The sequence below is a fragment of the Trachypithecus francoisi genome, unplaced genomic scaffold (assembly GCF_009764315.1).
Source record: "Trachypithecus francoisi isolate TF-2019V2 unplaced genomic scaffold, Tfra_2.0 Lachesis_group21, whole genome shotgun sequence".
NCBI lineage: Eukaryota > Metazoa > Chordata > Mammalia > Primates > Cercopithecidae > Trachypithecus > Trachypithecus francoisi.
In genome coordinates this window covers 47,041,088-47,068,550 of record NW_022681467.1, presented here as the reverse complement: position 1 = coordinate 47,068,550, position 27,463 = coordinate 47,041,088, and the positions used below count along the sequence as shown (strand labels likewise).

General features: G+C 48.4%; 1 protein-coding gene across 8 annotated transcripts in view; it reads left to right on the top strand.

Moving 5' to 3' along the window:
• Window positions 1-15,047, top strand: part of NFATC2 (nuclear factor of activated T cells 2) — a 180,236-nt gene extending 165,189 nt beyond the window's left edge. For 3 of the 8 annotated variants that reach the window (XM_033186752.1, XM_033186745.1, XM_033186751.1), the window contains exons 10-11: window positions 3,085-3,172; window positions 10,112-15,047. In XM_033186752.1, the coding sequence (XP_033042643.1) occupies window positions 3,085-3,128 (44 nt within the window). In that variant the 3' untranslated portion in view covers window positions 3,129-3,172; window positions 10,112-15,047. The remainder of the gene's footprint in view (window positions 1-3,084; window positions 3,173-10,111) is intronic. The other 5 variants (XM_033186750.1, XM_033186748.1, XM_033186746.1 and 2 more) reach the window with 4 other exon arrangements.
• The last annotated feature ends 12,416 nt before the right edge of the window (window positions 15,048-27,463 follow it).

Sequence of the window (27,463 nt, the reverse complement as noted above, 5' to 3'; positions counted from 1 at the left end):
GCGAACCACTTCTAATTTACATCCTAAACTATCATCTAGTCCATAGGACCAGTGGGTATGACTCACCAGTTTATGCCTGGGGGGTAAAAATGCAAGGCCACTGTATAGATCTTAGGCTGTAACCTTGCATGAGGTTGGCGCAAAAGTAATTGTGGTTTTTGAAGTACCCCTGTGTCTTTGGGAGGATTTGTAGATGACACTTAAGGACCATGTAGTAAGTCTAAATACTGCCTTTTCTCTTGACGTCCCATCTCCATATTACTGACAACTGGCCAGCACATTCACATGGATCAAAGGATTCAGCTCCCATTTAAACATGTAGGGAAACAGAATGGTGTTCTTGGTTATTGGAGTGGCCTCTTTTAAACTGGTCTTTGTCTCTTTCTCTTCCATCTTCTTTAGGGGACCATATTGTGGGCTTAATAAACACAAGCCAATGAGCCAGCTGTAGCATCTTTTTTATTTTTATTTGAGACAGAGTCTCGCTCTGTTGCCTAGGTTGGGGTGCAGCGACACCATCTTGGCTCACTGTAACCTCCGCCTCCCAGGTAGCAGAGGTTACAGGCACCTGCTATCACGCCCAGCTAATTTTTGTATTTTTAGTAGAGACAGGCTTTCACCATGTTGGCCAGGCTGGTCTCGAACTCCTGACCTCAAGTGATCCGCCCACCTCGGTCTCCCAAAGTGCTAGGATTACAGGCGTGAGCCACCGTGCCTGGCCTATAGCATCTCATTTAATCCTCACAGTGTCTTTGCCAAGGAAGTGTTCTCTTCCCCATCTCGTGGCTGAAGAAACTAAGGCTCAGGTACTGTTGAAGTGCTTGTGTTCCAAGAGCTTCTGATGTGAGTCTACATTTTAACGGAGGCCCCAGGGCAGCGAGAGGATCTTTCAAATTGGGGAAACCCTAGCCTAGGAGTAGTACCCATAGAGCTGGGGCCATATCTGGTCTCTACCCAATGCTAGGAGGCTGTTCCTGGACAAGTTGCCCCATCTTTCTCTGCCTTACTGACTTGACCTGAGAAATGGGACTCTCACCACCACCCCCGGAGATGTCTGTGAGGATGAAGGAAGGCAGAGCGAGCAGCCACCTGCGGAGGAGGGTGTTTGGCGGTGGTCTGGTCTCGAGTTGATTTCAGGCCTCAGTTGAATGAAGACAGGTCCTGCCTCGGTCTTCCACAAAGAAGCTGACAAAGAATGAAACTCCATGACTAAACAGGAAGCTGTGCCTCCGAATGCTGCAGACGGAGGCATCATGTGATGCTTTCTATTTCTCTGAGAAGGTGACAGAACAGGGCTTGGCTTCTCGAGTCCCCTGAGGTAGTGCCATTGTGCCCTCCACCCCCATAGTAACACGGGGCACTATGCAGTTTGGTGTTCAAAGGTTTGGAGAGAGAACTCATGTTCTGCCTGGATGGTCTGAAAAGCCTGGTCCCTGGGGTTCCAACTAGATTTGAACGACTTCTCCAAGGGTATGACTTCAGACCAATGCATGACGCCTGAGATCCACTTAAGTGCTCCTTAAATGAGTAGATATGGATAAAGTGAAAACGTGTTGGTCATTACAGGACTTTAGAGCTGTCCACTGACCAAAACAGGGAGTGGCGTGCTTTAACATAAGTTCCAACAGGATCACCCTGCCGTATAGGACTGGGGGTAGCAGTGGAGGTTGTTGGTTTCTGGCTCTCTGGGGGGTAAATACAGAAGCATGTATGGGATGTGTGCTGTGGACAAGGAGTCAGGGAACACTTAGGTGGGCCTGACAAACTGGAAGGAGAGAATATGTTTGTTTCCCACCATGGGAACAGGAGAGAGAGGGGGAGGAGAGGAGAAGCGGGGGTGAGGATCCGGAGATTGGTTTTGGCCCTGTGAAGTTTGAGATGACCTGTGGGCAGGTAGATATTGGCAATCTGAAGTTCAGGAGTGATGGTCTGGGTTAAAAATATTAATGTGGCCATCATCAGGATAGAGGTGGTATTTTAAGGTCCTGAGTGAATTATCCGACAGTACGGTCTGCTCTTGGACTTGGAAGAAGTCAGTTTTGAGTGGAGACTGGGCAGTTTAGTGTGGGAGCCGCCTTAGGGCCACATCCACCTGGAAATGTTTGCTTTGGGAGATGGCCTGAGATGCATGGTCAGAAAAGGAGGAGCGATGAAGTGCTTCTTTTGCCCCAGGGTAGCAGTAGCCAACCCCAACTAGCCAATTCCTGTTGGAGCCCAACATTTGGAAATCCAGGCCGCTAACTGCACAAGCGCTAAAAGGATCTCATTTATTGAGCGTTCTTGTCGCCCTTGAAGATGAGATTTCAGGGAGCTTATGCCTCTACTTGAAAAAGCATCCTAGTTTACTTGACATTTCTAATAACGCTGCATTACTCCCTGTAAGAAATTGGACTCAGAAAATATTTCTAAATCAGGCATTTGGAATGGACTTGGGTATTTCAATTCGGCCATTCAAAGGGGATTGGGAAGACAGGTGTTTTGAAAGCCACAAGCATTGTACAGACATAGAGAGGGGTTTATTTACAATAGACTCCCCAGGTCTCATTCTCTTCAAGTGCCTTTGTTGGTCTGATAGGGCAGGAGCTTTTTTCCACTGTTGACAAAAAACAGGAAGAAAATGTGCAGTTTTATGAATTTCCCTGACCACTAAGAAGGAAACTAGGGCCCAGTTTAGTATCTGTAGATGCCTGAAGGCAGATAACAGTTGAGTAGATCTTTAATGAAATTCTAATTTTCCTTTGACTGCAGCAGAAACTGGCTTTTTAATTTTCTCTTTGTAGTTGGCCATGATTTGAAACCCCACAGCAGCCCTTCTGTCCAGCTTGAACACACTCCCCTTGATCCTGCACCCCACATAATGTAATGCACTTTGCACAGAGTCCCTCATCTCTATGATTATTACCCTAGTGTTGGGTTAATTCTGGCACAAATGCTAAGATGTTGCAGAATTTTGGCTTAAACTACAGCCAAAGGGTTAAGTTCCCTCCTGGGCTTGGATGATATTGGCATAAGTTGGAAGCGTAAGAGAGATCAAAGGTGATTTTTTTTTTTCTTCTCAAAAATGATTTTGCAAATCTTTTTCAGAGCTGATAGACACACACCTTAGCTGGATACAAAACATATTATGAAACAGAATGACTGTGATCTTTGATCCGAGAAATCAAAGTTAAAGGTAATTGATATCTTCTGCTTCTCCTTTTGTTTTCCAGCTGTGTGTTTCCTTAACTTGAATTTTTTTTTTTTTAAGTATAAGAAAACTTGACAAGCTGAAGTCCCTCTCTTCTCATTCTCCTGCTCTTAAGGGCTAGACCCCTCCACTTCTGAAGTGGACACTCCTGGGGACCTCCCTGAGAATCTCAGGGTTGGGCGGGAGAAGGGGGGATGAGGCCCCGGTAACTTGCATGCTCCCCGATTCCAGGGCTGGCCTGCATGGAAAAATGCAGCACCATCTTTTTGGTTTTGCACACTTTGTTGTGGGTGTCCAGTTAAATAAGGCTCTCCATCCGTGGCGGGTGTTCTGCACTGGGGAACAGCAGAGTGGGCAGGGAGGTCAGAAAACCTACCTAGGAAGCCCCGCCCTGTGCTTAGGGCATTTCCAATCCTGATTCCCTCAGCTCAAGGTTTCAGCTCCTCCCGGGGGCTTCCCTTGTTGTGGCTTTTGAAGTCGCATGATTTTGCTACTTGGTTTCTGGATTCGAAATCAGCCCCTTGAACTGCTTCCCAGGGTGCTCGGTGAGCCCCTCACCCAACAGATCCACCTCGCTGGGCCTCCACAGAAGAGCCTGGCAGTGAAGAAGACCCTACCGTGCAAGTTTCAGGAGGCCCTGGGGTGTGAAGTCCAGATGAGACATTGAGGAAGGTTGCATTACCTCTCTGTGCCTCAGCTTCTTAGATGCTGTTGCTGTTATTTATTTAATCGTCTCCATATTCTAATTGGAATAAACTAGTACACACAGTGCCCAGACCATCTTAGAGCTTATAATATTAGCACATCCAGGGGAGCTGACACTTCAGAAGCACGATTGCCAGAGGATGGGGCCTGCTGAGATGAATCCCTACTTCCCTGTGGCAGAAGGAAGCCCTGTGGGGGAGGGGCACATTCTCCAACCATCTGCCTCTCTCCGGCCTCAGGACTTCGCGTCTGAGGAATCAGGATAAAAATGCAAGTAAAATATCGGTGCTGAGGTTGTAAGCCCCTCAGGGAACATGTCGAAGGGCGGTGCCTTTTTAATGTGTGTCTTGGACTTGGGGACTTTGGCGAGCCAGCGGCTCAAGCCTGTGGCTGACTCTGTAGCTCTGACCAGTATGACCTGGGAGGGGATTTACTGCTGCTGCATCACTCTTCAGACCCCACCCACAGTTTCCGGCTACAGTCCTAGTAAGGGTTTTATGTTCTTTTCACTGAGCCTCACTCAAGCATGGCCAGGTTTCTCTGGAGAAGATGAACACTGGGAAGTTACTTAGTAAGTGCAAAGCAGAAGTCTGGGAGAGCTCTGTCTCAAGTAACAGGCCTTTTCAGTTTTGAGATGTCAGAGGGGAAGAGCTGGGCACAGTGGCTCACCCTTGTAATCCCAGCACTTTGGGAGGCCAAGGTAAGGTCAGGAGTTCGAGACCAGCCTGGCCGACATGGTGAAACCCCGTCTCTACTAAAAACCCGCATGGTGGCAGGTTCCTGTAACCTCAGCTACGCTACTTAGGAAGTTGAGGCAGGAGAATTACTTGAACCTGGAGGCAGAGATTGCAGTGAGCTGAGATGGCACCACTGCACTCCAGCCTGGGTGACAGAGGGAGACTCAAAAAAAAAAAAAAAAAGTCACGGGAAGGCTCAAGACCAGCAGGCCTGGTTGCTTAGGGAACTTACCTCTTGGCCTTCAGAGTCGCTTCCCCTGAGGACAGTTAGGACCAAAGGCAGAAGAGCATGGAGAGGACTTCATGTGCTTTCAGCTTCACGCATCCTGACCCAAGCATGTGGGGGTCATGGGAGTGAATTCAGCAAGGCACTGCAAGGCAGAGAAAACAGTCAGTGGTGACTGGGGGTGGTGCCTTGGGCCCCCTCTTGGCTCTCAGATTCTTTGATTTGGCCTGGAGAATGCAGCCCTCTCGATTCCCATTCCAAGCTTGAGGAGTGTCTTTCTGGCCATGGCCTTTGTGGCTAGGCCCAGGCTCTCGTGGGCACTCACGTGGTCTCACCAGATTTTAGAAAACATGCTTGAGGTTTGAGCGAGAAGCAGGACCCAACCTATCCGCTCCTTCCTGTTGCTGCTTTCTCAGGGGATTCAGTTCCAAAGTCAGCAGTCAAAGGGAAAGGGCCTCCAGTGAAATTCACCCTTGGAAGTCCTTTAAATTGCACCTGAAGTATTCATACATCTGTGTTGTTTTCCTTATGTAATCCTGAGCAGCCATCCTGCTGCAAACTGAAGTCTGGGAACCTCTGAGCTCTGGCCAAGGAAGGGAGGAGAAAGTAGATGCAGGTGCCTGGGCCTTTTAGCAAAACAGAAAAGTCCTAGGGCAGAATGGGATACTAACAGAAGTCAGTTTTAGCTTTCAGAAATCCCGTAAGAGGCACTGGCTTCCCCAGATTGCCACCCTCAGAAAGCAGGCAAAGAGAACACCCTGCTTTTTCTTCTTTGCCATTAGCATATACATACTAGGAGCTGACAAACTACAGTGCTTGGGTCACTCCTGGCCCCCAGCCTGTTTTGGCAAATGAAGTTTTACTGGAACACATCTATACCCATTTGCTTACTGTCTACGGCAGCTTTGATGCTACACTGGCAGTGCTTGGTAAGTGAGAAAGAGCCCACAAAGCTGAAAATATTATCTGGCTCTTTCCAGGGAAGTTTGTGGACCCCTGGTATATCTTTTTATGTCTGTAGCCATTTTTAGTAGAATACTAATATCCTTCTTACTGAGTTGAAACACCTCTTTCTAAATGACTTTGTCATATATACTGAAAATGTTACACTATGTTTTGTGCGTAATTTTTATGTACTCAAGATCAGTTCACTTTTTCCTCTCCAGTTTTAGGCTTAGTAGTCACCCTGAGATCATTCTGCATCAGCCTTTTCAGCGGGACACCTCTCTGTAAGGATGATCAGAGGTCAAGAGCACCGTGGCAGACTCACAACTGCTGGCCTCAATTCTGTTCTGAGAAAGGGACGCTTTCTCCAGCAGAGCACTTGCCTTCATCACGCGGCCTCTCACTGCTGGCTAGGCAGAGTCTACTGTAGCCTTCCCCTGACTTCACGCACATGACCCAGAGGATTCTGGGATCCCCAAAAGAGAGAGGATCAATACTGTACAAGTTAATTAAATGGACCCCGAGTTCAAATCCCAATCCCCTGTCACCTGCTAGAGTATTGGTCTGCCTGTCTCTATTTCCCTATCTATAAAATGAGGATAATGATATTACTAGGAGCAGTGTGAGAATTAAATAATAGTCCCTGGCACTGTATAGCACCTGGTACACAGCTCTCAGGAAATGTGAATGGCTGGTATTCTTTTGCAGAGAGAAAGACTCCAAACAAGTAACAGATCAGCAACCCATTTGTGAATCGAATGAAAAAGGAAAATCAGCTTCCTTAAACCAAGGGACCTAGGCTGATAGTGCAGGGTCCTTGGGGTGGGCTAATGCAAGCATTAAGCACCTGCTGTCTGCCGGGTGCCATGCATGAGTGGGGCTACTTGAAAATTCAGTCCTTGCTTTTGGAGGGAGGGCACTATGGCAGGAATGTGGGGCAGCATTGGACAGGGGTAGAGCACTGCACCTGGCCCCATTTGGGAACAGGTAGGAGGAGAGGTACAGTTGCTGGCCTAGGGTAGATGATTGGAGGTCTAAAATGCTGATGGCAATGATACAGGAGGGTGGTTCAGCACCCAAACCTCAGAGGCCGACTTGGGGAGGCCAATCCTGGCTGTGACCTGAAGTTTCCCAATCCCTTTCTAAGCTGCTGTGTTCTGTTCATAAATAAGTGTTGAGTACTTCCCATGCACCAAAGCATCATCTAAGGGATATGAGGGGAAGGAGAGCATCAGCGCAGCAGGGGAGAGTGAGGAGATGGGAGTGCAACTGGGCCGAGGGTGGCCACCAAGGGGGGCTTTGCCAAGGAGACTGAGCCTTCGGTGATGTGAGTGAGAAGGAAAAGCATTAGACTGGGGAAAGCATGATGCTACCCAGAGGAGCAGCGTGAGGAAGGTGACAGGAGAGAACAGGGCTGAGTCGGGGACAGACAGAGACCAGGAGAAATGGCATGGTGAAAGGGCACTGCGGTTCCCCTGCACCCTAGTACTCGAGTCTGCAAATGTGGGGCCTCCCTGTGGACTCTGCATGAAGTGGTTGAGATGAGACCCTGTCTCAGAACTTAAAGCCCAATGTGGCTCTACTCTGTCACCACCACCTAGCAGGCATTTCTGTTCTAGAACTTTCTCCTTGTTGGTAGTCAGGGGAGCAGGCGCCAAGATTTCAGAAAGAGGAGGTTCCTACCCAGAGAGGTTTGGGTGGGAGTTGAACTCAGGGCCCCCTCACCACCCCCAATAGCAAGAAGGTCTAAGTGCATAGGGTTACTGGATTTTCCAGATGCAGCTCTTCACTTCTCTCTGAAAGTAGCTCCCAGAAAGCAGGACCATTTCCATCCAAGGGGAGGGAAACATGCTTCTGTCTGCTTGCAAAGTTTCTCTACTTCCCATCCCCTGCCCCAGCCCTGTGTTCTGAGAAGGGAAACAGCCCTTCGAGAGGGCTTTGGTGCCAGTCCCTCTGCCTACCAGCTATTTTTAGAAAGCTGACGCTGTGGAAAGTTTTCATTAAGGATCCACTCCTCTCACTTCCTAGGTTGAGAAAACAGGAAGCCCTTTGGAATCCGGGCTTTGAAAAGCTTCACATGAAGCTGCCCCGACCCCCCCTGCCCCGGGCATTCAGCTTTCGCTACATAAGAGTCCTGCACAGCATGGTCAGCTCGTCACCCCTGCAGGAAGCACTGAGGGTCCGGGCTGACAGTCCTTATGCAGCTTCTGGTTTAGGGCCCCTGGGAGTCAGCTGTTACCAGGTACACAGTAGATGCCCAACTAATGCTGGTTAGCTGAATATATGAATTTGTCCTCTACATTCCTGTTAGTGAATCCATTTCCACATGTTGGAAAAGTTATACATAATGTATGTATTTCAATACATATCTAATACGTATATACTGGTCTACAAACCAACACTGGCTGTACACTGGGCACTGTGATCTTTACTTGCATTATCTCATCCAAGCACCTCAGCAACCTGGGAGGTAATATTTTTAGATGCAATTTACAGATGAGGAAACTGAGGCACAGAGTGGTTATATCACCAAGGCAGGGTTCACCAAGCAAGGAAGCGGCAGGGGTGGAATTCTAACCCTGGCTGACTCTAGAACCTGACCTCTCACGCACATGCTTGTGGCATGCCTGACGTTCTGGCACAAAACAAAGCCAATGGTTGCAAAGTATGGCATTCAGAGTCCAACATGAAGCGTGGGGATTTTACTGACCATCCCAGCCACTAGCCATTGAACACCAGGCACTGTGCTGGGCGCTGTCACATATGCGAATGGTTAGCATCCTCACAACAGCCTGAAAAGATGTGTGCTATGATTCCCACTTTACAGTTGAGCAAATTGAGGCACGGAGAGGTAACGTCATACAGTCGGAGAAGGAGCTGAGAATCAAACCCGGTTCATTCAGCTCTTTGCATTCCTGGCCTCTCACTGTTATGGAGGTTGCAGAGCATCTGGGCAGGGGTTTTCCAGGGAAAAGCACCCTGAACCTAGGAGGGCCCAGCTTTGACCATGGAGAGACTTTGGGCAACTCTGAACATTTAACCCTCAGTGCCAATGTAACTTAAGCCTAAGGTGAGAAAAGGAAGTGTGAGGAGGTGTGGGAAGAATTCAGTGTCAGAACCAGGACATGGAAAATGAACCTGCCTTTGACGGGACTCCCAAAGGGGTTTATATCCTCATCCCTTCGACCCCACAACGAGTCAATGTGGTCTACCTGCAAAACCTGCAAATACCTCAGGGAGCATGCCTCATGGAGGAGCTGTCACCAATAGCACCTTCTTCTTTCCAAGAATGTTTCAGGGAACCTATTTGCAGAATCCACTATCCTAAGATCTCACCCAGTAGCCAAGGCGGGAGAAGGTAGCTTGCTTCTTGATGCCAGTGACTGGTACTGCTCTTGGTTCCCTGCTAGGAACTCCACACATACTTCTGGGGAGGGAGGTGACCAAACTTTCCAGAACTGGCACATGATCCTTCACTTGGTTGTGCTGAAATGGAAACTGTGTGTATGTTGATGGCCAGTCAGTCTCCGGGGGGCCCTCACTTGCTCTATTTGTAAGGATTCCTCTTTTGAGAACTGTAAGTTTTATGGATCAAGAAAGAACCATGTTTTATCAGACTTAATAGGCATTTTCTGGATGTGGAAATAGTGGAAGTAGTTTGGCACACAATAGAAAGCCTCAAGCACATGACATCAAATGCAGAAGAGGAGAAAGTTACTTCAAACATGCCCTACGGCTCCAATCCATTTTTGCCACAAAGATTTGAAAAAGTTACCATTTGAGCAATATTCACTAATAGATCTTTAGCACAAAATAGTGTCTGAAAAAAACATGATGTAGGAAAGCATTCCTTATATTAAAAATTGTCAAATACACTATCACAAGGAACAAAAAAAAAAAGTATTTAAATAAATAGAGATGGGCAGAGCGGTTCATGCCTGTAATCCCAATACTTTGGGAGGCTCAGGTGGGAGGATCGCCTCAGCTCAGGAGTTCGAGACCAGCCTGGGCAACAGAGTGAGACCCTGTCTCTACTAAAAATTTAAAAAGGTAGCCAGGTGTGGTGGCGTGTACCTGTAGTCCCAGCTACTCAGGCGGCTGAGGCTGCTAGGAGCCACGATCATGCCATTGCACTCCAGCCTGGGTGACAGAGCAAGACCTTGTCTCAAAAATAAATAGCCTGATAGAGGTTCTAGAACGCGAAAAATAAATAGCCCGCTAGAGGTTCTAGAAAGCGAACCTGATGCATGTTCTTGGTGCCCTCTCACTCGCCCCATTCTCTCTCTCTCCCCCTCCTCTTTTCTTTTGTAGTTAATGAAATTATCAGGAAGGAGTTTTCAGGACCTCCTGCCAGAAATCAGACGTAAAAGAAGCCATTATAGCAAGACACCTTCTGTATCTGACCCCTCGGAGCCTTCCACAGCCCCTCACCTTCTGTCTCCTTTCACGTTCATCTCCCAGCCTGGAGTCCACACGCGGATCAATGTATGGGCACTAAGCGGACTCTCGCTTAAGGAGCTCGCCACCTCCCTCTAAACACCAGAGAGAACTCTTCTTTTTGGTTTATGTTTTAAATCCCAGAGAGCATCCTGGTTGATCTTAATGGTGTTCCGTCCAAATATTAAGCGCCTGCTGACCAAAAGCACATTCTGCACAAGACAGGACACTGGAACACGCCTGAGAACAGAGTGACTGGAGCTTGGGGGGATGGGCGGGGGACAGAAGATGTGGGCGCTGTGATTAAACCCCAGCCCTTGCGTTCATTTTTCCAGGTCACAGATACAGCTCCTGTACCTTTTGAAGGAAAGGAGTTCTCAGAGCAACCAAAGGAACGTGATCCAAGAGCCCAGCTTACAGGCTGAAGAAACCCAAAACCCTCTTGATAGAGGTAGAAACTGAACTGTCAGTCCTTAGAGCTCGCCCAGTCCATGCCACAACTGGGCCACGGCTAAAGCTTTATTTTTGAATTCTTATTCCAAAACCAAACTGTCTTGCCCGGACAAGATCACTTGTTAAGACTTCTTGGCGTTAAGTTATGACATGTATATGCGTTTGTTACTATTTGTTTTCTGCTTTAAAAAGCTGGCCAGGGCACCTAGCACTGGAGCTATTTTGGCGAGCTGTTCTTTAACCCCTGCAGCATGCAGTCCTGCTAACACAATTTCCATAGACTTGAGGGGCTGTCCCAGGCTGCAGAGAGCAAGCACCTGTCTGCTGCAGCTGTACAACCTGGATGCTTTGCAAGGTTCCGGCTTGCTTTCTTCCTAGCAGCCAGAGTGCTTTTCCGTAAAGCCGTGGAGAATCTCAAGCATGTGCATTTAATTGAGGAATAGCAGAAGGGCTCAAGCAACCAAGAAGTGCGGGTATTTTTGTTAAGTAAAACAGCCCAAGTGCTTCTGGAAGTGGGTGTCTACCAAGATAGAGGAAAAAGGGCTGAATTCTCTCTATCCTAAATCCAAAGTGGGACAGTCGAGCTCAGGATGCGCTTCCCAGCTTCACTGGTTAATTTGACCTGAACGTATTTAAAGACCCTTTCTGCCCCTGAAGACCTATTCGCACTAGAATTCTAACGTGAAGAAATCTACTCGAATGCATCCTTTAGTTTGAATGAGCTCTGTTCAGACCAGTTGTATATGTGATTTCCTTCCTCCCAACTGTTTCCACTGAGCGCACCCATAGTCTCCCCTAGTCTTCCTCTGTGGGTGCGATTTTTGTGATTTTTACAAACAAAACCCTTGTAGTTCTTGGCAGGTGTGTTTCTGTTGGCATTTGCTGCAGATACCCCAGGACAAGCAGTGGGATTCATTTTTAAGCCATTCAGTTTCCTCAATAATCCACAACAAAGTGAAAATATTCTTAGCACGCAGACTGTACTTAGTGTTTTCTCAGTCCAGTCTGTAGGCAGAAGGCTTCAAAAGATAGTCATGGCCACTCAGTGCCCACTGTGGGCTTTGTAAGTCCTGGCTCTCCCATCAAGGTTACCCAGAGGCAAAAGCTTTCTGGGAGTGGGGCCAGGTGTGTTTGGCACTCCAGACAGAAGACAAAATGCTCAGATTCGGGCCTGTGCACTTGTATGCAACCTGTTGGTCAATACCTAGCATTTATTTTTCCCTAACAATGGACAACCTTTCCCTCATCCACCCCTAAGCTCAGAGTTTAGGAACGTTCTCTTTTAAATAAACAGACTGCCAGTAAGAGGTTGACCCCCACCATAGAACTTCTGGGATGCTAAATACTTCCTCACGAACAAAATAAGTTCCTTATATAAGTTCCTTATACTAGCAGCTTCACCTAGAGAATTCTCTCTCCGGCAATATGAATTTTTCTCTCCAGCAATATTGGCTTCACTGGGGAAAAGCTAGGAGTGTGTGGTGAGTGATTTGTTCTCCCTTGACCTGGCTAGGAGCCATTTTTTATACATGAGGCAATTTGAGCTTTCCTCAGTTATCTGAATGTTTTACCCAAGTGCCTTCCTGCTATTGTAGCAAAGTAGCTCAGCTTCCTTGTCCACAGGGTGAAAAAGGACTAATGCACTTTCCATCAGTTTTCTAACTATGTTAGCAAAAAGGACCCCCTGGTAGCTCAACCTCCTGTACGCATGTGTGTGTGTGTAATACACACACAAATAAACCCCTCTGTTTTTCTAAGACATCTTAGCTGGATATTATAGGAAGCACTTTCATAAACAACTGTACCAAATAGCAAAGGAAAGAGAAACAAAAGCATTAGATTTGAGACATAAACAGGCAAGAGAAAGTGTATTAGGAACTGACAGCTATCAAGGAAGTTTTGTCAGTTACAAATGCTAGGAGGAAATTTTGCCAAGAAGGATGGCTCATGAAATATTTCCAGTATGGGAAGAGGCAATAAGATCCTCTAAGAGAATGAGAAAGTAGGGATGTATAAATGGTAAAGATGGGCGTGTTGCAGGTGTGTTAGAAGGATCTCAGTTAAGTGAAGGTTTGCACTTGCTACATCTAAGTTAATGTAAATATGTAGCACTCTGACAGGTCTACCATGTTGCTGAATGTAGTATATTTCCAAAGTTTGCAAGTCTTCCTGTATTGTAAAAAAATGCTGCTGCTTGATAATATGTATAGCAATCCAGATTAATTAGTATGTTATTAAATTTTATTTTCTTACCTGTATTTTTATGCTTTTTACCTGTCCTCAAAATATTACACCCCTGTTGGAATTAGATTTATATTTATAAATGGTCAGAAATCTTTTTAAATGTCTCTTTTTACACATAGGTTGATTTTTTTTCTTAAGATAAATGATGTATTCTTGAAACATTTGTTAATTATTCCAGGAAACAAAAATCCATATAATAAAACTCCCACTCAGAGCCTATTAGTCACCTACCTAGAAGACAGCATCTCAGGAGAAGGAATGGTTTCATGGAAGAAGGAACCACCTTTTTCTTGCTCAAGAATTATGCTGACTTCAGCCCTGAGCCTGGATCTGGTCACTGAGAATCATCAAGTGTCTAGATCCCCCCAAATAAGTAATCTAGTAGGTAGTTTTGATTTTAAAAAATTGACACCAAAACCCTGCCTGCATTGTAATGGAATTTGAAAAGAATTCATGTTCACAGAACCCTACGTTCAGGCTAATATTTACAGAGGGGACCAAAACTAAATCCTGGTAGGTAACTCCTGTATGCTTTATCCAAAGGACATCAACAGTTTTCCAGCATAGACATAACCAAGGATGAATTGATTCCTTCAAAGAACTGGGAGGCACTGATATTGCATTTTTTGTTTACATCCAGTAGCCAAGACGCCTCAGTGAGCCAGTCTTGGGCAGAGGCTGTCACATTTAGGCAGATCAGGAGTTGATATGTTCTAATTCTCACTCTGGACTACAGTGAAACTGAATTTATCATGTCAAAAAAAAAAAAAAAAAACACAAAAACTTTCCAAGTGCTTTCTATTGCTCAGAATTGAAAGAATGTTTTCATTTCAAGTTTACAAGAGGCATGGATGGAGTTGTGACGTTCTTGACAAGCTGGGCTAACCTTTCCTGAACTCGTTTCCTGGAGGCAAGGTGCTCGGTGACCCAGCGCATCTTAACTTTGGGTCTCCTAGGCTCAAGGCTAGGGCATTACGTTTCATGGAACCAAAACAGCCAATTGCATAGCAAGTATTTTCCTGCATTCCAATTAAATGCTTAAGAAAAAGCAGCATCATATAAAATTGTGATCATAAACATCCATTTCCTTCAGCTTTTGTGAGTGCCTTGACTTACAGCCAACATCACTGTTTAACTCAGTCTGTTTAAAAACAAACTTTTCTGGTGGTTGGTAACAGAGTTTCTCCCTGCGCTATCAGGGTCCTGAGAGCTGGAAGTGAAAGGGTTAATTAACATTCTACCTTTATGCAGCTGTTGGCTGACTAGAATAAACTCCCTGCTGAGTTCAAGCTTTGAATGGAATGGATGCAAATGATGTTGTTTCTATTAGAGCAGGTGCTCACAGCATTCTGATTGGCCTGAGCAGACCGAGGCTATGGTGGTTGGAACAAACTTAGCATCCTGGACATCTTGTCAAAGAACCTCACTCACCCCCTATGGCCTCTACAGCCCTCAGAGGAGAGAAAACCAGTACAGTTCTCCAACAAACAGAGGTCTCTCCAACATGGTGGTGCTGGCAGGCTTAGGTTTAGACAATCCTGTTCAAGGCGTTTGAATACATCACATTCCTATGCAAATGTTTTTAATCTCCAGTTTAATGTAGTTTATTTTTCCTATATGTAAAGTATTTTTATACGACTTGTATCATGATAGTTTAGCAATAAAACAGTTGGAAGCAACAGCTACTTTGGTGGATCTTTCTTTTCCGGAGAGGCTACTCAAATATCCCCTTTACCTTTCGGGCTCCCTCAGCAAGGAACATTTTGTGTGTGCACATAAGTGTGTGCGTTTACTCCTCATCTCAGCCCTAGGAGGTAGGTACAGTCACGCTGTGCTTGTGACTCAGGCTCAGAAGCCACTTGTCGGAGGTGACAAAGCCACATGCTCAACCTGAGTTTGATTCTCTCTGGCACAGCTCTGCTGTAATCTGTGCCTCTAGACTACTTTTGAGGTAGCATATTCATAAAGGAGATTTACGGTGCCCACCTTAGACCAGCTTTCCAAGGGTCCCGAAGCACTCACAGTCAACTGGGCCAAGCCAGCCACTTGGAAGGCAAAAGCCACCATTTTTTTTTTTGAGCATCTTGCAAAATATCAAGGTTAAAGAAAAAAAAATGCACCTTATACCTTCGAACCCACAAATAAGTACTAGAACCTTCTAGCCAAGTTCCTCCTTAAAACAGCTTTTGCCATCCTGTAGCTAAAGCACCTAGGAGGTTTGGAAGTAGCTGCTCTTTTTAAAGTCTTCATAGGGTTCGAACCTCCTCCCACCCTTTCACCCCAGGGAAATGGGATATCTGCTCCAGGCCCTGGGCTTTAGGGACCCACGCCACCCCATCACAGCCCCGCACTTGGAATGTCTTGCTGGGAATTTTCTAGCCCCCGTCCCCCCGCTATTCTAGTGCCCGTAACCAGCACTACCAAATGGGCAGGTGTCCCAAGCTCAGACAGACACCTGCATGGGTCCTGGCTGCTGGAAGTGCCTATCTTGAAATATCCTTAGTCTCCCTCTGTTAGCTGGGACCAGCTGGCTCCCATTTCTCCCCTTCAGATGCCCCAAAGAGCTCTAGAACCTGCACCTACAGGGTCCAGGCCAGCTTCCAGAAGAGCACCCTGGTGAGCAGATTGCTCCGATGGCTGGTGCAGTATTTTCATTGTGAGTTTTGTGGGATGGTGTGAGACTGGATCACCAGAATGGTGCTGATTTAGGAATGGCTCAAGTTGCTTAGGCAGACAGGAGCCCCACAAAAAATACCTGCCCAGGGCTACACCTAAGAGGCAACTGTGCCCCACTAAGATGATTGCGGCCAACTGTTTTGCTTTAACTTACTTTCCGAAAACCTTACACCACTTCTCCTGAATCGAAAGTCAAAATCACTTAAGCAGAGGACAAGGCTAAAACTATAGTCATTTTTAAAAAAGAAAAAAAACCCCAAAACGTCTGTGTTGTACATTTATATTTAAGCCACACTTAAACACAAATTTGGCCTGTGCCTCAGTTTCCCCAGATATGAAATGAGGACTCTAGTCCCCACCTCACAGGTACTGCATACTTAATCAATATTAGCTATCGATCGACTGTCCCATCATTTCACAAACAGATTTCAGATTCACCTAAGGCTTATCGTGGAGCCTTGAGCTCATCTTGAGACCTCATTTGACTAATATCTGGAAGAAAACATTTAGAGCTCTGACTATGGGATTTTAATTTTTCTAAATAGATCATTAAAGCCAGAAACTTGAGTTTATCCAATTTTCAAAACCTGAGATGACAAGGAAGGTTGTATTGGAGCATCTTGGAGTCACTTTGCCAGGAGTTTGCAAATCTGAACATACATGTTCCTTGCTGTATCCAACAGCATGGTGTAGTTTCATACAAAGGAGCAGAAACAGAACAGTGGTTTCGTGCCAAGTTGGAGTTTAAGAAGTGGTAAGATTGACAGGAGAAAACAAATGCTGACTCCTACTCAGCCTCTTCATATTCATACATTAGAAGGAAACTGGGTTCCTGGTAGGACCAGGTTGAGTATAAAATAATGCTGAGGACAGAGGCACAGAGCCACAAGGACCTTTACGAAATGAAAGTGAAGTCATTTCTTTTGTCTGCGGATCCCCAGTAGCTGTGATGGGGTATAAAGGACACGCTTGCTATAAACCTCATGACATTTTGTGGTACGAAGATGGACGAGATCTGACCAAACTTTCTCCAAAAAGGGCTTCTCACTCTAAACCACCTCTTGCCCTGCCCTCCTGGTAAAATTCAGAAGTTGAGTTTTGTAAATGGTCCGATGAGGAGTTATCAAAGAAACAAAACCCCCTGCTGTCTATCTGCCCTGTCCCAGGCTCTCTAGGAATCCCTGATTTACTAAAAACTTCAAGCTCTGAAACACTGTACTGCATAGGAAGTACAGTGACGATTCACTCTGATTCCCAGGGGCTATACTTTTTACATCAGTGATCCCTAAATTTTTTGTTGAAATGGGGACGCCTCACCCTTCTATGAAATACTGACAGAACTCCTTGAAAACGCATTGCCGACAGTTCCTGCTGCTGTGCGGTGTCAGAGGATATTTGATTTAGAGCCCTCTGCCCGGCCGGGCGCGGTGGCTCACGCCTGTAATCCCAGCACTTTGGGAGGCCGAGGCAGGCGGATCACGAGGTCAGGAGATGGAGACCATCCTGGCTAACACGGTGAAACCTCGTCTCTACTAAAAAAGACAAAAAACTAGCCGGGCGAGGTGACGGGCACCTGTAGTGCCAGCTACTCCGGAGGCTGAGGCAGGAGAATGGCGTGAACCCGGGAGGCGGAGCTTGCAGTGAGCTGAGATCCGGCCACTGCACTCCAGCCCGGGCGACAGAGCGAAACTCTGCCTAAAAAAAAAAAAAAAAAAAAGAACCCTCTGCCCTTAATACCATGAGAAAAAAGCATTCACAAGACAACCGTGGCGAGGGTTGTATTTACACCTTCACATACACACGCGCCAGACTCCTGTGTGACCTCCCCCACCATGTGCCTTCTTCTTTTTGGTAGCCAGGAGGCATTTTGAGTTCAACATGCCCCCAAATTCATGATTCCCAATCTCCTCTTCCTCCCTCTCCCAACACGCACCCATCTTACTCATCAGTTTATGGGAACACCATCTATCTACAGTCGCTTAGTCAAAACCCTGGGAATAACCCCAGATCTCTCACTGTTCCCATTGCCCACATATCAGCAAATCCCGCTGGGTCCCTTCTGAAATCATCCCACCTCTATGCCTCATGCTTACCAGAACACCCTCATCTCCTACCTGGATGATACAACAGCCCTTTGCTGGTGTACTCCCGACCTCCCCATCCACACAGCAGCCAGATCGAGCTTAAAGCAGCCTCAGATCCTATCACAGCCCTACTTAAAGCCCTCCACGGCTTCCCCTTGCATTCAGGATGATCCAAATTCCAGGCAAGAGGCTCAGCCATCTTCCTTGGCCACAAGTTCTCCAGCCTCCAGGCCTCTTTTCTGTTCCTTGCCCAGACCACACCATTCCCCACCTCTCTCTCCTCCTAAAACTTGAAACGCTTTGACTCCTGAGTTTCATGGACTGGCTCTTCCTCATTCTTCAACTTTCCAATTAAATTCTTGTCCTCAGAGGACTTCAGTGACCACTGTCATGCGGGACCTACCCCATGCCCCGCCCACACATGCACTCAGCCTGGCGTTTGGATGACTGTGGGCATGTTTGCTGTCTCTTGCCCCTGTAAATTCCATGGTGGCGACGATTGTCTTGATTTGCTCAGTACTGTCTCTCTACAGCCTGGCATGCGGTATGGTAGGCCCCCAGGAACCCGGTGTTAAATGAGCAAACATGCCTTTCCTGTGCATGGAGAACAATGGGCTCATCTGGAATGTATGGAAAATTAATCATTTCCTAATATTTAACACATTTTATAAATCAACTGACTCAAGGGAGACTTTCCTTCTGTCCCATATGGCTCCGTTTATTCATCTCTAATTACACAGCAGTGTATTCCAGCCTGTCTTCTAGAAAGAGCCAGTTCCCTTTGTTGCAGAAAGCCATCAAGACCATGATTCCCTAGAATCTTGGAGCCTGCCAGGCCAGTTATCTGCCTTCTGGCAGCCTGCAGTCACCTGTGGCCCTCCCGCTTGTAAAATGCTCACTGCTGTGGCTCAACAGCTCCTTGGGGACAGGTAAGAGAAGGGCCAGCCAGCCAGCTGCCGTTTACAAGCCAAATCTGAAACCGGCTTCTCGGGCGAGTCTGTTTGACAAGGTGAATAATGGATTGTTTGCAGCGGAGCGAGGTGCGGCCAGCGCCTGCAGTTTGCTATGTTAGACGGTGCTAACGTGCTCCGGCTGGGCGCCTCTCCATCTGGTCCTCCCCAGATACACCTGCAGTCGTGCGGTTCAGGAGCCCACGTTCTCATTTATCCTCCCCGTGGTGCAAATAAGCCAGGGCACCCTCTGTGCGCTGTTGGGGTGTTCGACACAGACCTCGGCCCCTGAGCTGGGCTCCAGGATCTGAAGGTGTGAGGGCAGGCTTTCCTAAACTCTGCCCTGCAGACACCCCCTGGTTCCCAAGACCAACACTGCCCAGAGTAGGTCCAGGGCTCCTCGGAGAGTCGGGTAGTGGGGGTCCCAGGTCCCATGACTTCCATCTCTCAGGGCTCACGGCCTCCCCTCCAGGACGAGTCTTTTTTTGCCATTTATCCCTGTTCATGTCACTCTCATCTCATCCCCTGCATCTCTCACTCTGACCCCCATGAGGCTCAGACCCCACTTTCTGCCCCACAGCCCCATGGAATGCTGCTGCTCATCCCTCTGCACCTCACTGCCCACCATAAACCCCTACATCCTCAGTCTTCCTTCCCCCAGGACCTGCGTGTTTTCTTCCTAGCTGAAACCCACCGCTCCTGAGTCCTGTCTCCTTGCAGGCCTCTGTGACAATTAGCACAAACTTAGTGGCGTAAAGCAACACAAATTCATCACCTCACAGTGCTGGAGGTCCAAGGTCCAAAGTAGGTCCCACGGGTATAACATCCTGGTGTCAGCAGGGCTGCACTCCTTCTGGGGGCTCCAGGGGAGAAGGTTTCCTCATCCTTTCTAGCTTCTTTGGAAATAAACACGGCTGACAGCATTCCGTAGTACTCAGCCCTCATCTGCTGGGCCAGCCATCCCATCACTCTGATTCCACGCCCAGCCTCACGCCTTTCTCTAACAAACTCTCACATCTCTTTCTTTTGCCTCTAAGGACTCCTGTGATTAAATGGGGCAAACCTGGGTAACCCAGGGCACGCTTCCTTTCTCACTGGTGATTAGCAATCGCACCTGCAAAGTCGCTTTTGCTGTAGAAGGTAACACGTCCACAGGTGATGGGCATAGAACATGGACATCGTTAGGGGGCCCTTATCCTGCCTGCCATGCTAATATAGCAGTGTTCAGAGGTGGTGCCTTTAAGTGGTGACTCAGGGTCCTGAGGGCTCTACCCTTGTGAATGGAGGAATCCATTCATGGATTAATGGGTGAATGGGTTATCATGGGAGGGAAACTGGTGGCTTTATGAGAAGAAGAAAGCCCTGAGCACAGCACATTAGCACACTCAGCCCCTCCCCTTGCGATGTCCTGTGCCACCAGGGGACGCTGCAGAGTCTCCGTGAGCAAGAAGGCGCTCATCAGATGTGGCCCTCGGCCTGGGACTTCTCAGTCTCTACAACTAGAAAGAAATTCCCTTTCAAAATGCCCAGTTTCAGGTATTCTGTTATAAGCAACAGAAAATGGACAAATACATTGTTCAAGGCTCATGGACCACATCAGTGAAGAACACAGACTAAGCAAAGTCTCCATCTGTGTGAAGGGGACATGCCAGCAGGGTGCAGAGGGAGGGAGAAAGGCCTCAAAGAGACCTGGAGCTGATCATGTTTCAACCTAAACTCTTGCATTTCTCCTCCCTAGAGCCGTTCCAGCCCGCGTTTATTTCATTTCACGGAACACCTTCACCCCGGTCACTCAGGCTAGAAGCCCAGCACCATGCTTGGCCCTCTTCCTTCTCTGACACCCATCTCCAATCTGTCAGGAAATCCCGTCAGTTCCCTCTTTCAGTTTTATCCCGAAACTGACGCCATCTCAGCCTGGCACTGTTCTGAGTCTGGTGTTTGTTTTAGTGCCACCTCCTGCTAGGACCGATGCAGTAGTCCCTCGGCTGGTCTCCCTGCCTTTCCCCTTCTGCCTGTCCTCATCACAGAGTGATCCTGCTAATCTTAGATCAGGTCCCTCCTTTGCTCAAGACCCTCAGTGTGAAAGTCAAAGACCTTCCTTAAATGGCCACCAAAGCGTTCCACCGCCCACCTCCCTTCCTACCTCACCTCCCAGTACTCTCCCATCTTGCCCTCTGCTCCAGCCCCTTGATCTCTCAGTTTCCCAAACACGCCACACTGCCTGCATCTCAAGGCCTTTGTCCAGCTGTTGCTTCCACCTGGTATCTCTTCCATTAGATGTAACAGCTCCAGATGTCAGCAGAGACACTGCCTCAGCTCCCACCCTAAAATCAGGTCCACTGTATTCTCCATGGCTACTTGGACCCAAACAGACGCTGCTATAGTTTGGTTTATCTGATCGCCCTCCCCTCACAAACACCACCACATCTCACGTTGAAATTCCATCCCCCGTGTGGGAGGTGGGGCTTAACGGAGGCGTTTGGGTTATGGGGTGGATCTCTCATGGGTAGATGAATGCCCTCCCTGGTGGGGGCTCATTTCTCACTTCATCTGTTCCCATGAGCACTGGCTGTTAAAAGGAGCCTGGCACCTCCCCTCTCTGGCTTCCTCTCTCGCCAGGTGACTTGCACACATGAGCTCCCCTGCCTCTTCCACCACGAGTGGAAGCAGCCTGAGGCCCTCGCCAGAGGCAGAGGCCCCATCTTGAATTTTCCAACCGTCAGAACCTGAGCCAAACCAACCTCTTCTCTTTCTAAATTGCCAGCCCAAGGTATTCCTGTATAGCAACACAAATGGACTAAGATGTCCAACCCAATCTCTGAAGGCCTGAGGGCATCTGTTGGTAAATGTCCTTCAGCGGCATCTTGGTGGCATCCCGATGTGGGGAGGGGGTGGTGGGAATGATCCACCTGGTGCTGACACTCAGGGGTTGCACTATCTAGAGAATTTTAAAACAGTATTTCAACAATTGCTCTGATATCTATTATCACTAGGTACTGGTGGTTTGGTGGTTTTTTTTTTTTTTTTTTTTTTTTTTGAGACAGGGTTTCACTCTGTCACCCAGGCTGGAGGGCAGTGGAACAATGATAGCTCACTGTGACCTCTGCCTTTTGGGCTCAAGTATTCCTCCCACCTCAGCCTTCCAAGTAGCTTGGACTCCTGGTAGCCACACCCTTGTGTGATCCCCTACCTTTGAGTGTGGGCTGGACCTAGTGACTCGCTTCTTAGATTACAAGAGGTAATGACTTCCATCTTGCTGGCGCTCTCTTTATGAGTCTTCTCATTTGCTCCCTCTGACGAAGCCAGCTGCAGTCTCTGCATGGCAAGAACCTAGGGCAGCTCCTGTCACAGACAGTGGGGAACTGAGGCCTTCAGTCCCAGCCCACGAGGAACTGAATCCTGCCCACAACTGTGGATCTTGCTTGGAAGTGGATCCTGCCCCAGCAGAGCTTTGGGATGACCATGGCCCCCACTGACTCCTGACTGCAGCCTGGGAGAAACCCTGAGCCCGGGGGCCCAGATAAGCTGAACCCAGATTCCAGGCCCATGGAGGCTGTCAGATAATGAAAATGTGTTGCTTTAAGCTGCTACATTTTGAGGTCATTTGTTATAGAGCAATGAAGAAGTAACGTATACGGAGAGGTCACATAACCAGGCTGAGGCCACACAGTCTGTCGGGGGCGGGGGGGGGGGGGAGGGTCAAGGTTCAAGTTGATTTTGTCTCCTAGAGCTTGTGAGTTTTTTGAGACAGGGCCTCACTCTGTCACCCAGGCTGGAGTCCAGTGACACGATGAAGGCTCACTACAGCCTTGACCTCCTGGGCTCAAGCGATCCTCCTGCCTCAGCCTCCCGAGTAGCTGGGACCACAGGCACACATTGCTGCACCTGGCTAATTTTTAAATTTTTCATAGAGATGGAGGTCTCTCTATGTTGTCCAGGCTGGTCTCAAGCTCTTGGTCTTAGGCGATCTGCCCACCTCAGCCTCCCAAAGTGCTAGGATTATAGGTGTAAGCCACTGTGCCGGGCTGCTTATGATTTTTATCTCAAAACACACCACCTTTCAGAATTTTCTGTATCTGTGTTATAATAGGCATTTCTACCAGCATCTCCACAAAGCAGATGGGCACCTGATAAACTCCGCATGTAATAGGCATGTGGCAGCCACTCAGCCACATGGACCATCATGTCCACCCCCTAACTGGTTTCCATACCTCCCCAGCCCATTCTCCACATAGCTGTCAGATGATGGTTCTGAGGCTCCAGTCGGTCCCCATCACAATTAGGTTTAAAGCTCTGTAATGACCATTTTCATGTAGCTTTTAGAGCCACCAGTGACCTGGCCTGGCCTACCCCTGGGCCGCCCAGAGCTGGTGCTCACGCATCTGCCGCACACAGGCCCCATCAGAGGGTTCCACATCACAGAGTCCCCTCAGCTGGGCCCTTCATCCGGTGAGGAAGAGCTGTCCCACCCTCCATTCTACCTCCACCACTCCCCATTCTCCCCGAGGATTCGAGAGGACCCATCCCTGCCCACGTGGACACCCTGGATAATCCCTTTCCTTTATCTTCACCCTCCTTCTCTCCCAGCTCCCAACCATCAAGGTTCAAACATGCTGGGTGTCCCTTGTCTAAATCAACCAGAAATAAAAATAGAAAAAAATCATCCATCGAACCCACGTCTGCCTCCAGCCACCAGCCTGGCTTTCCCCACACCTTCCAGCCAAGGGTTAAGAAGGAGTTGCTGCCGCCTCTCATCCCCTGCTCCCGCTCACTCACTCCCCAGCCATTGTGCTAGGACTTCTGCACCCACCTCACTGCCAAACCACCAGCGCCCTCCCTTGTCATCGAATCAAATGGACTCTTCTCATTTCTTCTCTGCCTGGGCTTCCCGGTAGCATTCAGCTCTGAGGTGTTATCTCTATTTCTTGAAACTGTCCCCTTGCTCTTGGTTTTCAGGACACCCATGCTACCTACTTTCCCTGGCTTCAGCCAATGGTCCCTCTTCCTCGAGGCTAAAATTGTGGCGCCCAGACTCAACCCAAGATCCTGTATGATTCAGCAGGGGAACGCCTGGAGTTGATCCTCTAGAAACTCTCCCGATGCACCCAAAGACACACAAAGATACTCAGGGCTGGTCTACTGAAGTAGCAAAAAAATATCAACTATCAGAACACCCATCCTCACAGCCCTGGTGACCTGACGCCTGGCAGACGCCCATGGGAGGATCCAACGCCACTTTGGAACAGAATAGGTGTGTGCGTTCATTTCCTAGGGCCGCCTAATAGATTGCCATAAACTGCGTGACTTTGAACAACAGAAATTTATCCTCACATAATTCTTGAGGCCAGAATTCTGAATACAAGTGCTGCAGGACCGCGCTGCCTCTGAAGGCCGTGGGGAGGACCCTTCCCAGCCACTCCCAGCTTCTGGGGTGTTCCCTGGCTGTGGCTGCATCACTCCAGTCTCTGCCTCCATCTTCACGTGGCCTCCTCTTCTTATAAGGATACTTGGTTTTGGATTTAGGATCCACCTGGTTAATCCAGGATGGTTTCATGCCAAGACCCTTCATGTGGTGGCATCTGCAGAGGCCTTTCTTTCAAGTAGAACCACGATCACAGGTACCAGGGTCCAGCACTAGAACACACATTTTGTGGGGGCCACGATTCAACCCAGTACAGTGAGGAAACCGCCCTCCCCTCCCCGTTTCCTCGGGTTCTGTTTAGAGTCAGCTCCTTTGTTGCTCTGTTGCGTCTCCTGGCCTCATCCTTCCTCATGGGCCTTTCCTCTGTCTAACCTGTTATCTACACGGTCTTGGCCGGGAGCTGTGGAGCCGTGGCTCATGCCTGGAATCCCAGCACTTTGGGAGACTGAGGTAGGTGGATTGCTTGAGCCCAGAAGTTTGAGACCAGCCTGGGCAACATAGCAAGACCTCATCTCAACAAAAAAAGACAGTTTGTCTTGCTCACTGCTGTGTTTCACCCCAGTGCCTGGAACGGTGGCTGGCAAGGGAAAAAGCAAAGTGCAGACCTGTGCATCCCATTTGTGGGATGATCACACATACACACACACACACACAATGATATAAACTCATACACACACAGTGACATAAATTCACACTGCATACACACATACTGCATACACACTGCACACACACAATCCACAATGCAAACACACATACTACATACACACATGCTGCATACACACATCTGCAAATACATATATACCACATACACACACACACATGCTTTTTCTGAAAGACATTTCAGAATTACTAATGGTCTCCAGGAAACAGAACTGGGAGTCCAGGGCACGGGGGAGGGGACAAGAGGAGCTTTTCGTTCCATATCCATTTGTACTACTTGAAATCTGTAACCACACAATCTATTACCAAGAAAAGGTCTTAAACTAACACATAATTACTTACACCTGGAACAAAGCCACTACAGATGTGACTTCCTCACCTGCTGCAAGCCATTCAGTGCCGCTCCTGCCCCTCTCATCCCTCCCCGGCCCCTCCCCTGATGCCTCCTGCCCCTCTCCCCTCTGTAAAGATGGAGTTGGGGGGAATCACATGGTTTGGATCCTTGTCCCTGTCCAGATCTCACGTTAAATTGTAATCCACAGTGTCGGAGGTGGGGCCTGGTGGGAGGTGATTGGATCACGCGGGTGGATCCATTGGTGCTGTTCTCGTGATAGTGAGTTCTCGTGAGATCTGGTCATTGAAAAGTGTGTAGCACTTCCCCGCCCTTCTCTTGCTCCTGCTGCTCCGCCCATGTGATGTGCTGGCTTCCCCTTAGCCTTCCACCACCATTATATGTTTCCTGAGGCCTCCCCAGAAGCAGAAGCCACTATGCTTCCTGCACAGCCTGTGGAACTGTCAGCCAATTAAACTTCTTTTCTTTGTAAATTACCCAGGGTCAGGTATTTCTTTATAGCAGTGGGAGAACAGCCTAATGGGGGGCTGAGGGCAGGGGGGGACTCCGTCTTCCATGTCTCTCCCTCTCCCTCCTGGTGTGTTCTGCACACGGCTGCTGTGGAGCAGCAGCCCTAATTTTTTTTTCAAGGATCCCAGTTCTAAAGCTAGACAGCATAGTGACTGCAGGCACAGAGGCTACAGTGTCAGCTGCCCTGCGTTCAGGGAGCTGGGCAGGGAGCTTGTTCCAGTGTCTTCCATTTGTCCTCCAGATTCACTCTCAGCTCTCTGGGCCTGGGAGGCAGACCATATGCCCAGCCTCCCCGGGGCACCTCTGGCTTCCAGAGGGTTCCTTCAATAGGAGGTGCCAGCAAGAGATGGAAGGTTGGGTGTTCATGCCGTGGACTGGATATGTCCCTCAACAAAGGCTACTGTTTCTCCATGTGGCCCTCTCCATGGGGTGCCATTCCCCCCGGTCCCAGGAACTGCTGTCTTCCTTAACCTCTTTGGGCCTTGGGGCAGCAGAGGTGCCCCAATGACAGCTCTGGGGGATTCATCTTGTATTAGGTTTCCCCTCTCTCCTGTGCTTTTGTGAATAATCCATTAAAACTCTCAATTTACTCCTTTGCCTGTGTAGCCTCCTTCTGGGTTTCTGGTTTCTGGCCTGCTATCATCTGTTCCCTTCACAGAAGCCAGACGGATCCTTTTCAATATGAACCAGATGATAGCACCTTTTGCTAAAGCCCACCATAGGCCCTGGCCTTACTCAGAATAAAAGCCAGACTCCTGCTATGATCTGGCCCCCAGCTACTCTCAGATCACCTCATCCCTCTAGCCATGCTGCCATCTTGCCGTTTCTTGAAGAAGCTAAACTTGTTCCTGTCTCAGCGCCCTTGCACTTGCCAAGCCCTCTGCCTGGAACGTGCTTCCCCCATCCCCTGCATGGCTCTTTGGGTCATGTTCCACCTCCTCAAAGAGACCATCCGAGGCCACCCTAGCTAACGTACCTGCTCTGCCACCCTCCCTCGCCATACCTGCCGTCTCGTTTTGGTTTAGTGCCTATGATAGGATCACTCTCCCAACTGCCTTCCTCTGAGAAGGTCAGTTCCTTGTGGGCAGAGTCAAGTCTGCCGAGTCCACAGTTGTGCCCACAGTGACCAGAAGTGCCAGGCATGTGGTAGGTGCTCTGATATTTGATGAATGAATGGGGACACTTCCCAAGCAGCTTTGTCTGGAATTCTTGGCTGCCGCCTGCCTTCTAACAAGTCCCTTGACTACAACCTGCATGGTCCGGGGGCAATGGGGGAAGACTGAGGAGACACAAGCTTTCTCCTGCAATTCATCCAACCAGAACCCCAAATTAGAACTAAATCACTCCTTTGGTGTCAAGGCTACAGCGAGAGAGAGAGAGAGCCTGCTGGAGGAGCAGTGGAGCAGGGCCAGGATGGGAGGCATTGTAAGAACAGTGTGGTCGGCTGAGTTATAGCCCCAAAGAGATCCCCGCCCTAATCCCCAGAACCTGTGAATATGTTACCTCATAAGGCAAAAGGGATTTTGCAGATGTGATGATGTTAAGAACTCTGAGATAGGGAGATTATCGTGGATGATCCAGGTAGACCTAATGGAATCACAAGGGTTCCTATGGAATGGAGGCAGGACAGTTAAAGATGTAATGAGGGACAGAGAGATCGGAGTGATGTGATCCAAGGAAGACAGATGGCCCCAGGAGCTGGAAAAGGCAGGAAACAGAATCTCCCCTAGAGCCTCCAGAAGGAAGGCAGCCCTGCCAATATTTTGATTTTAGGACCTCTGCCCTCCGGAACTGTAAGATGTTAAATTTGTGTTGCTTTAAGCCCTTTGTGGTAATTTGTTATGGCAACAAGAGGGAACTCATACAAAGAGTAAT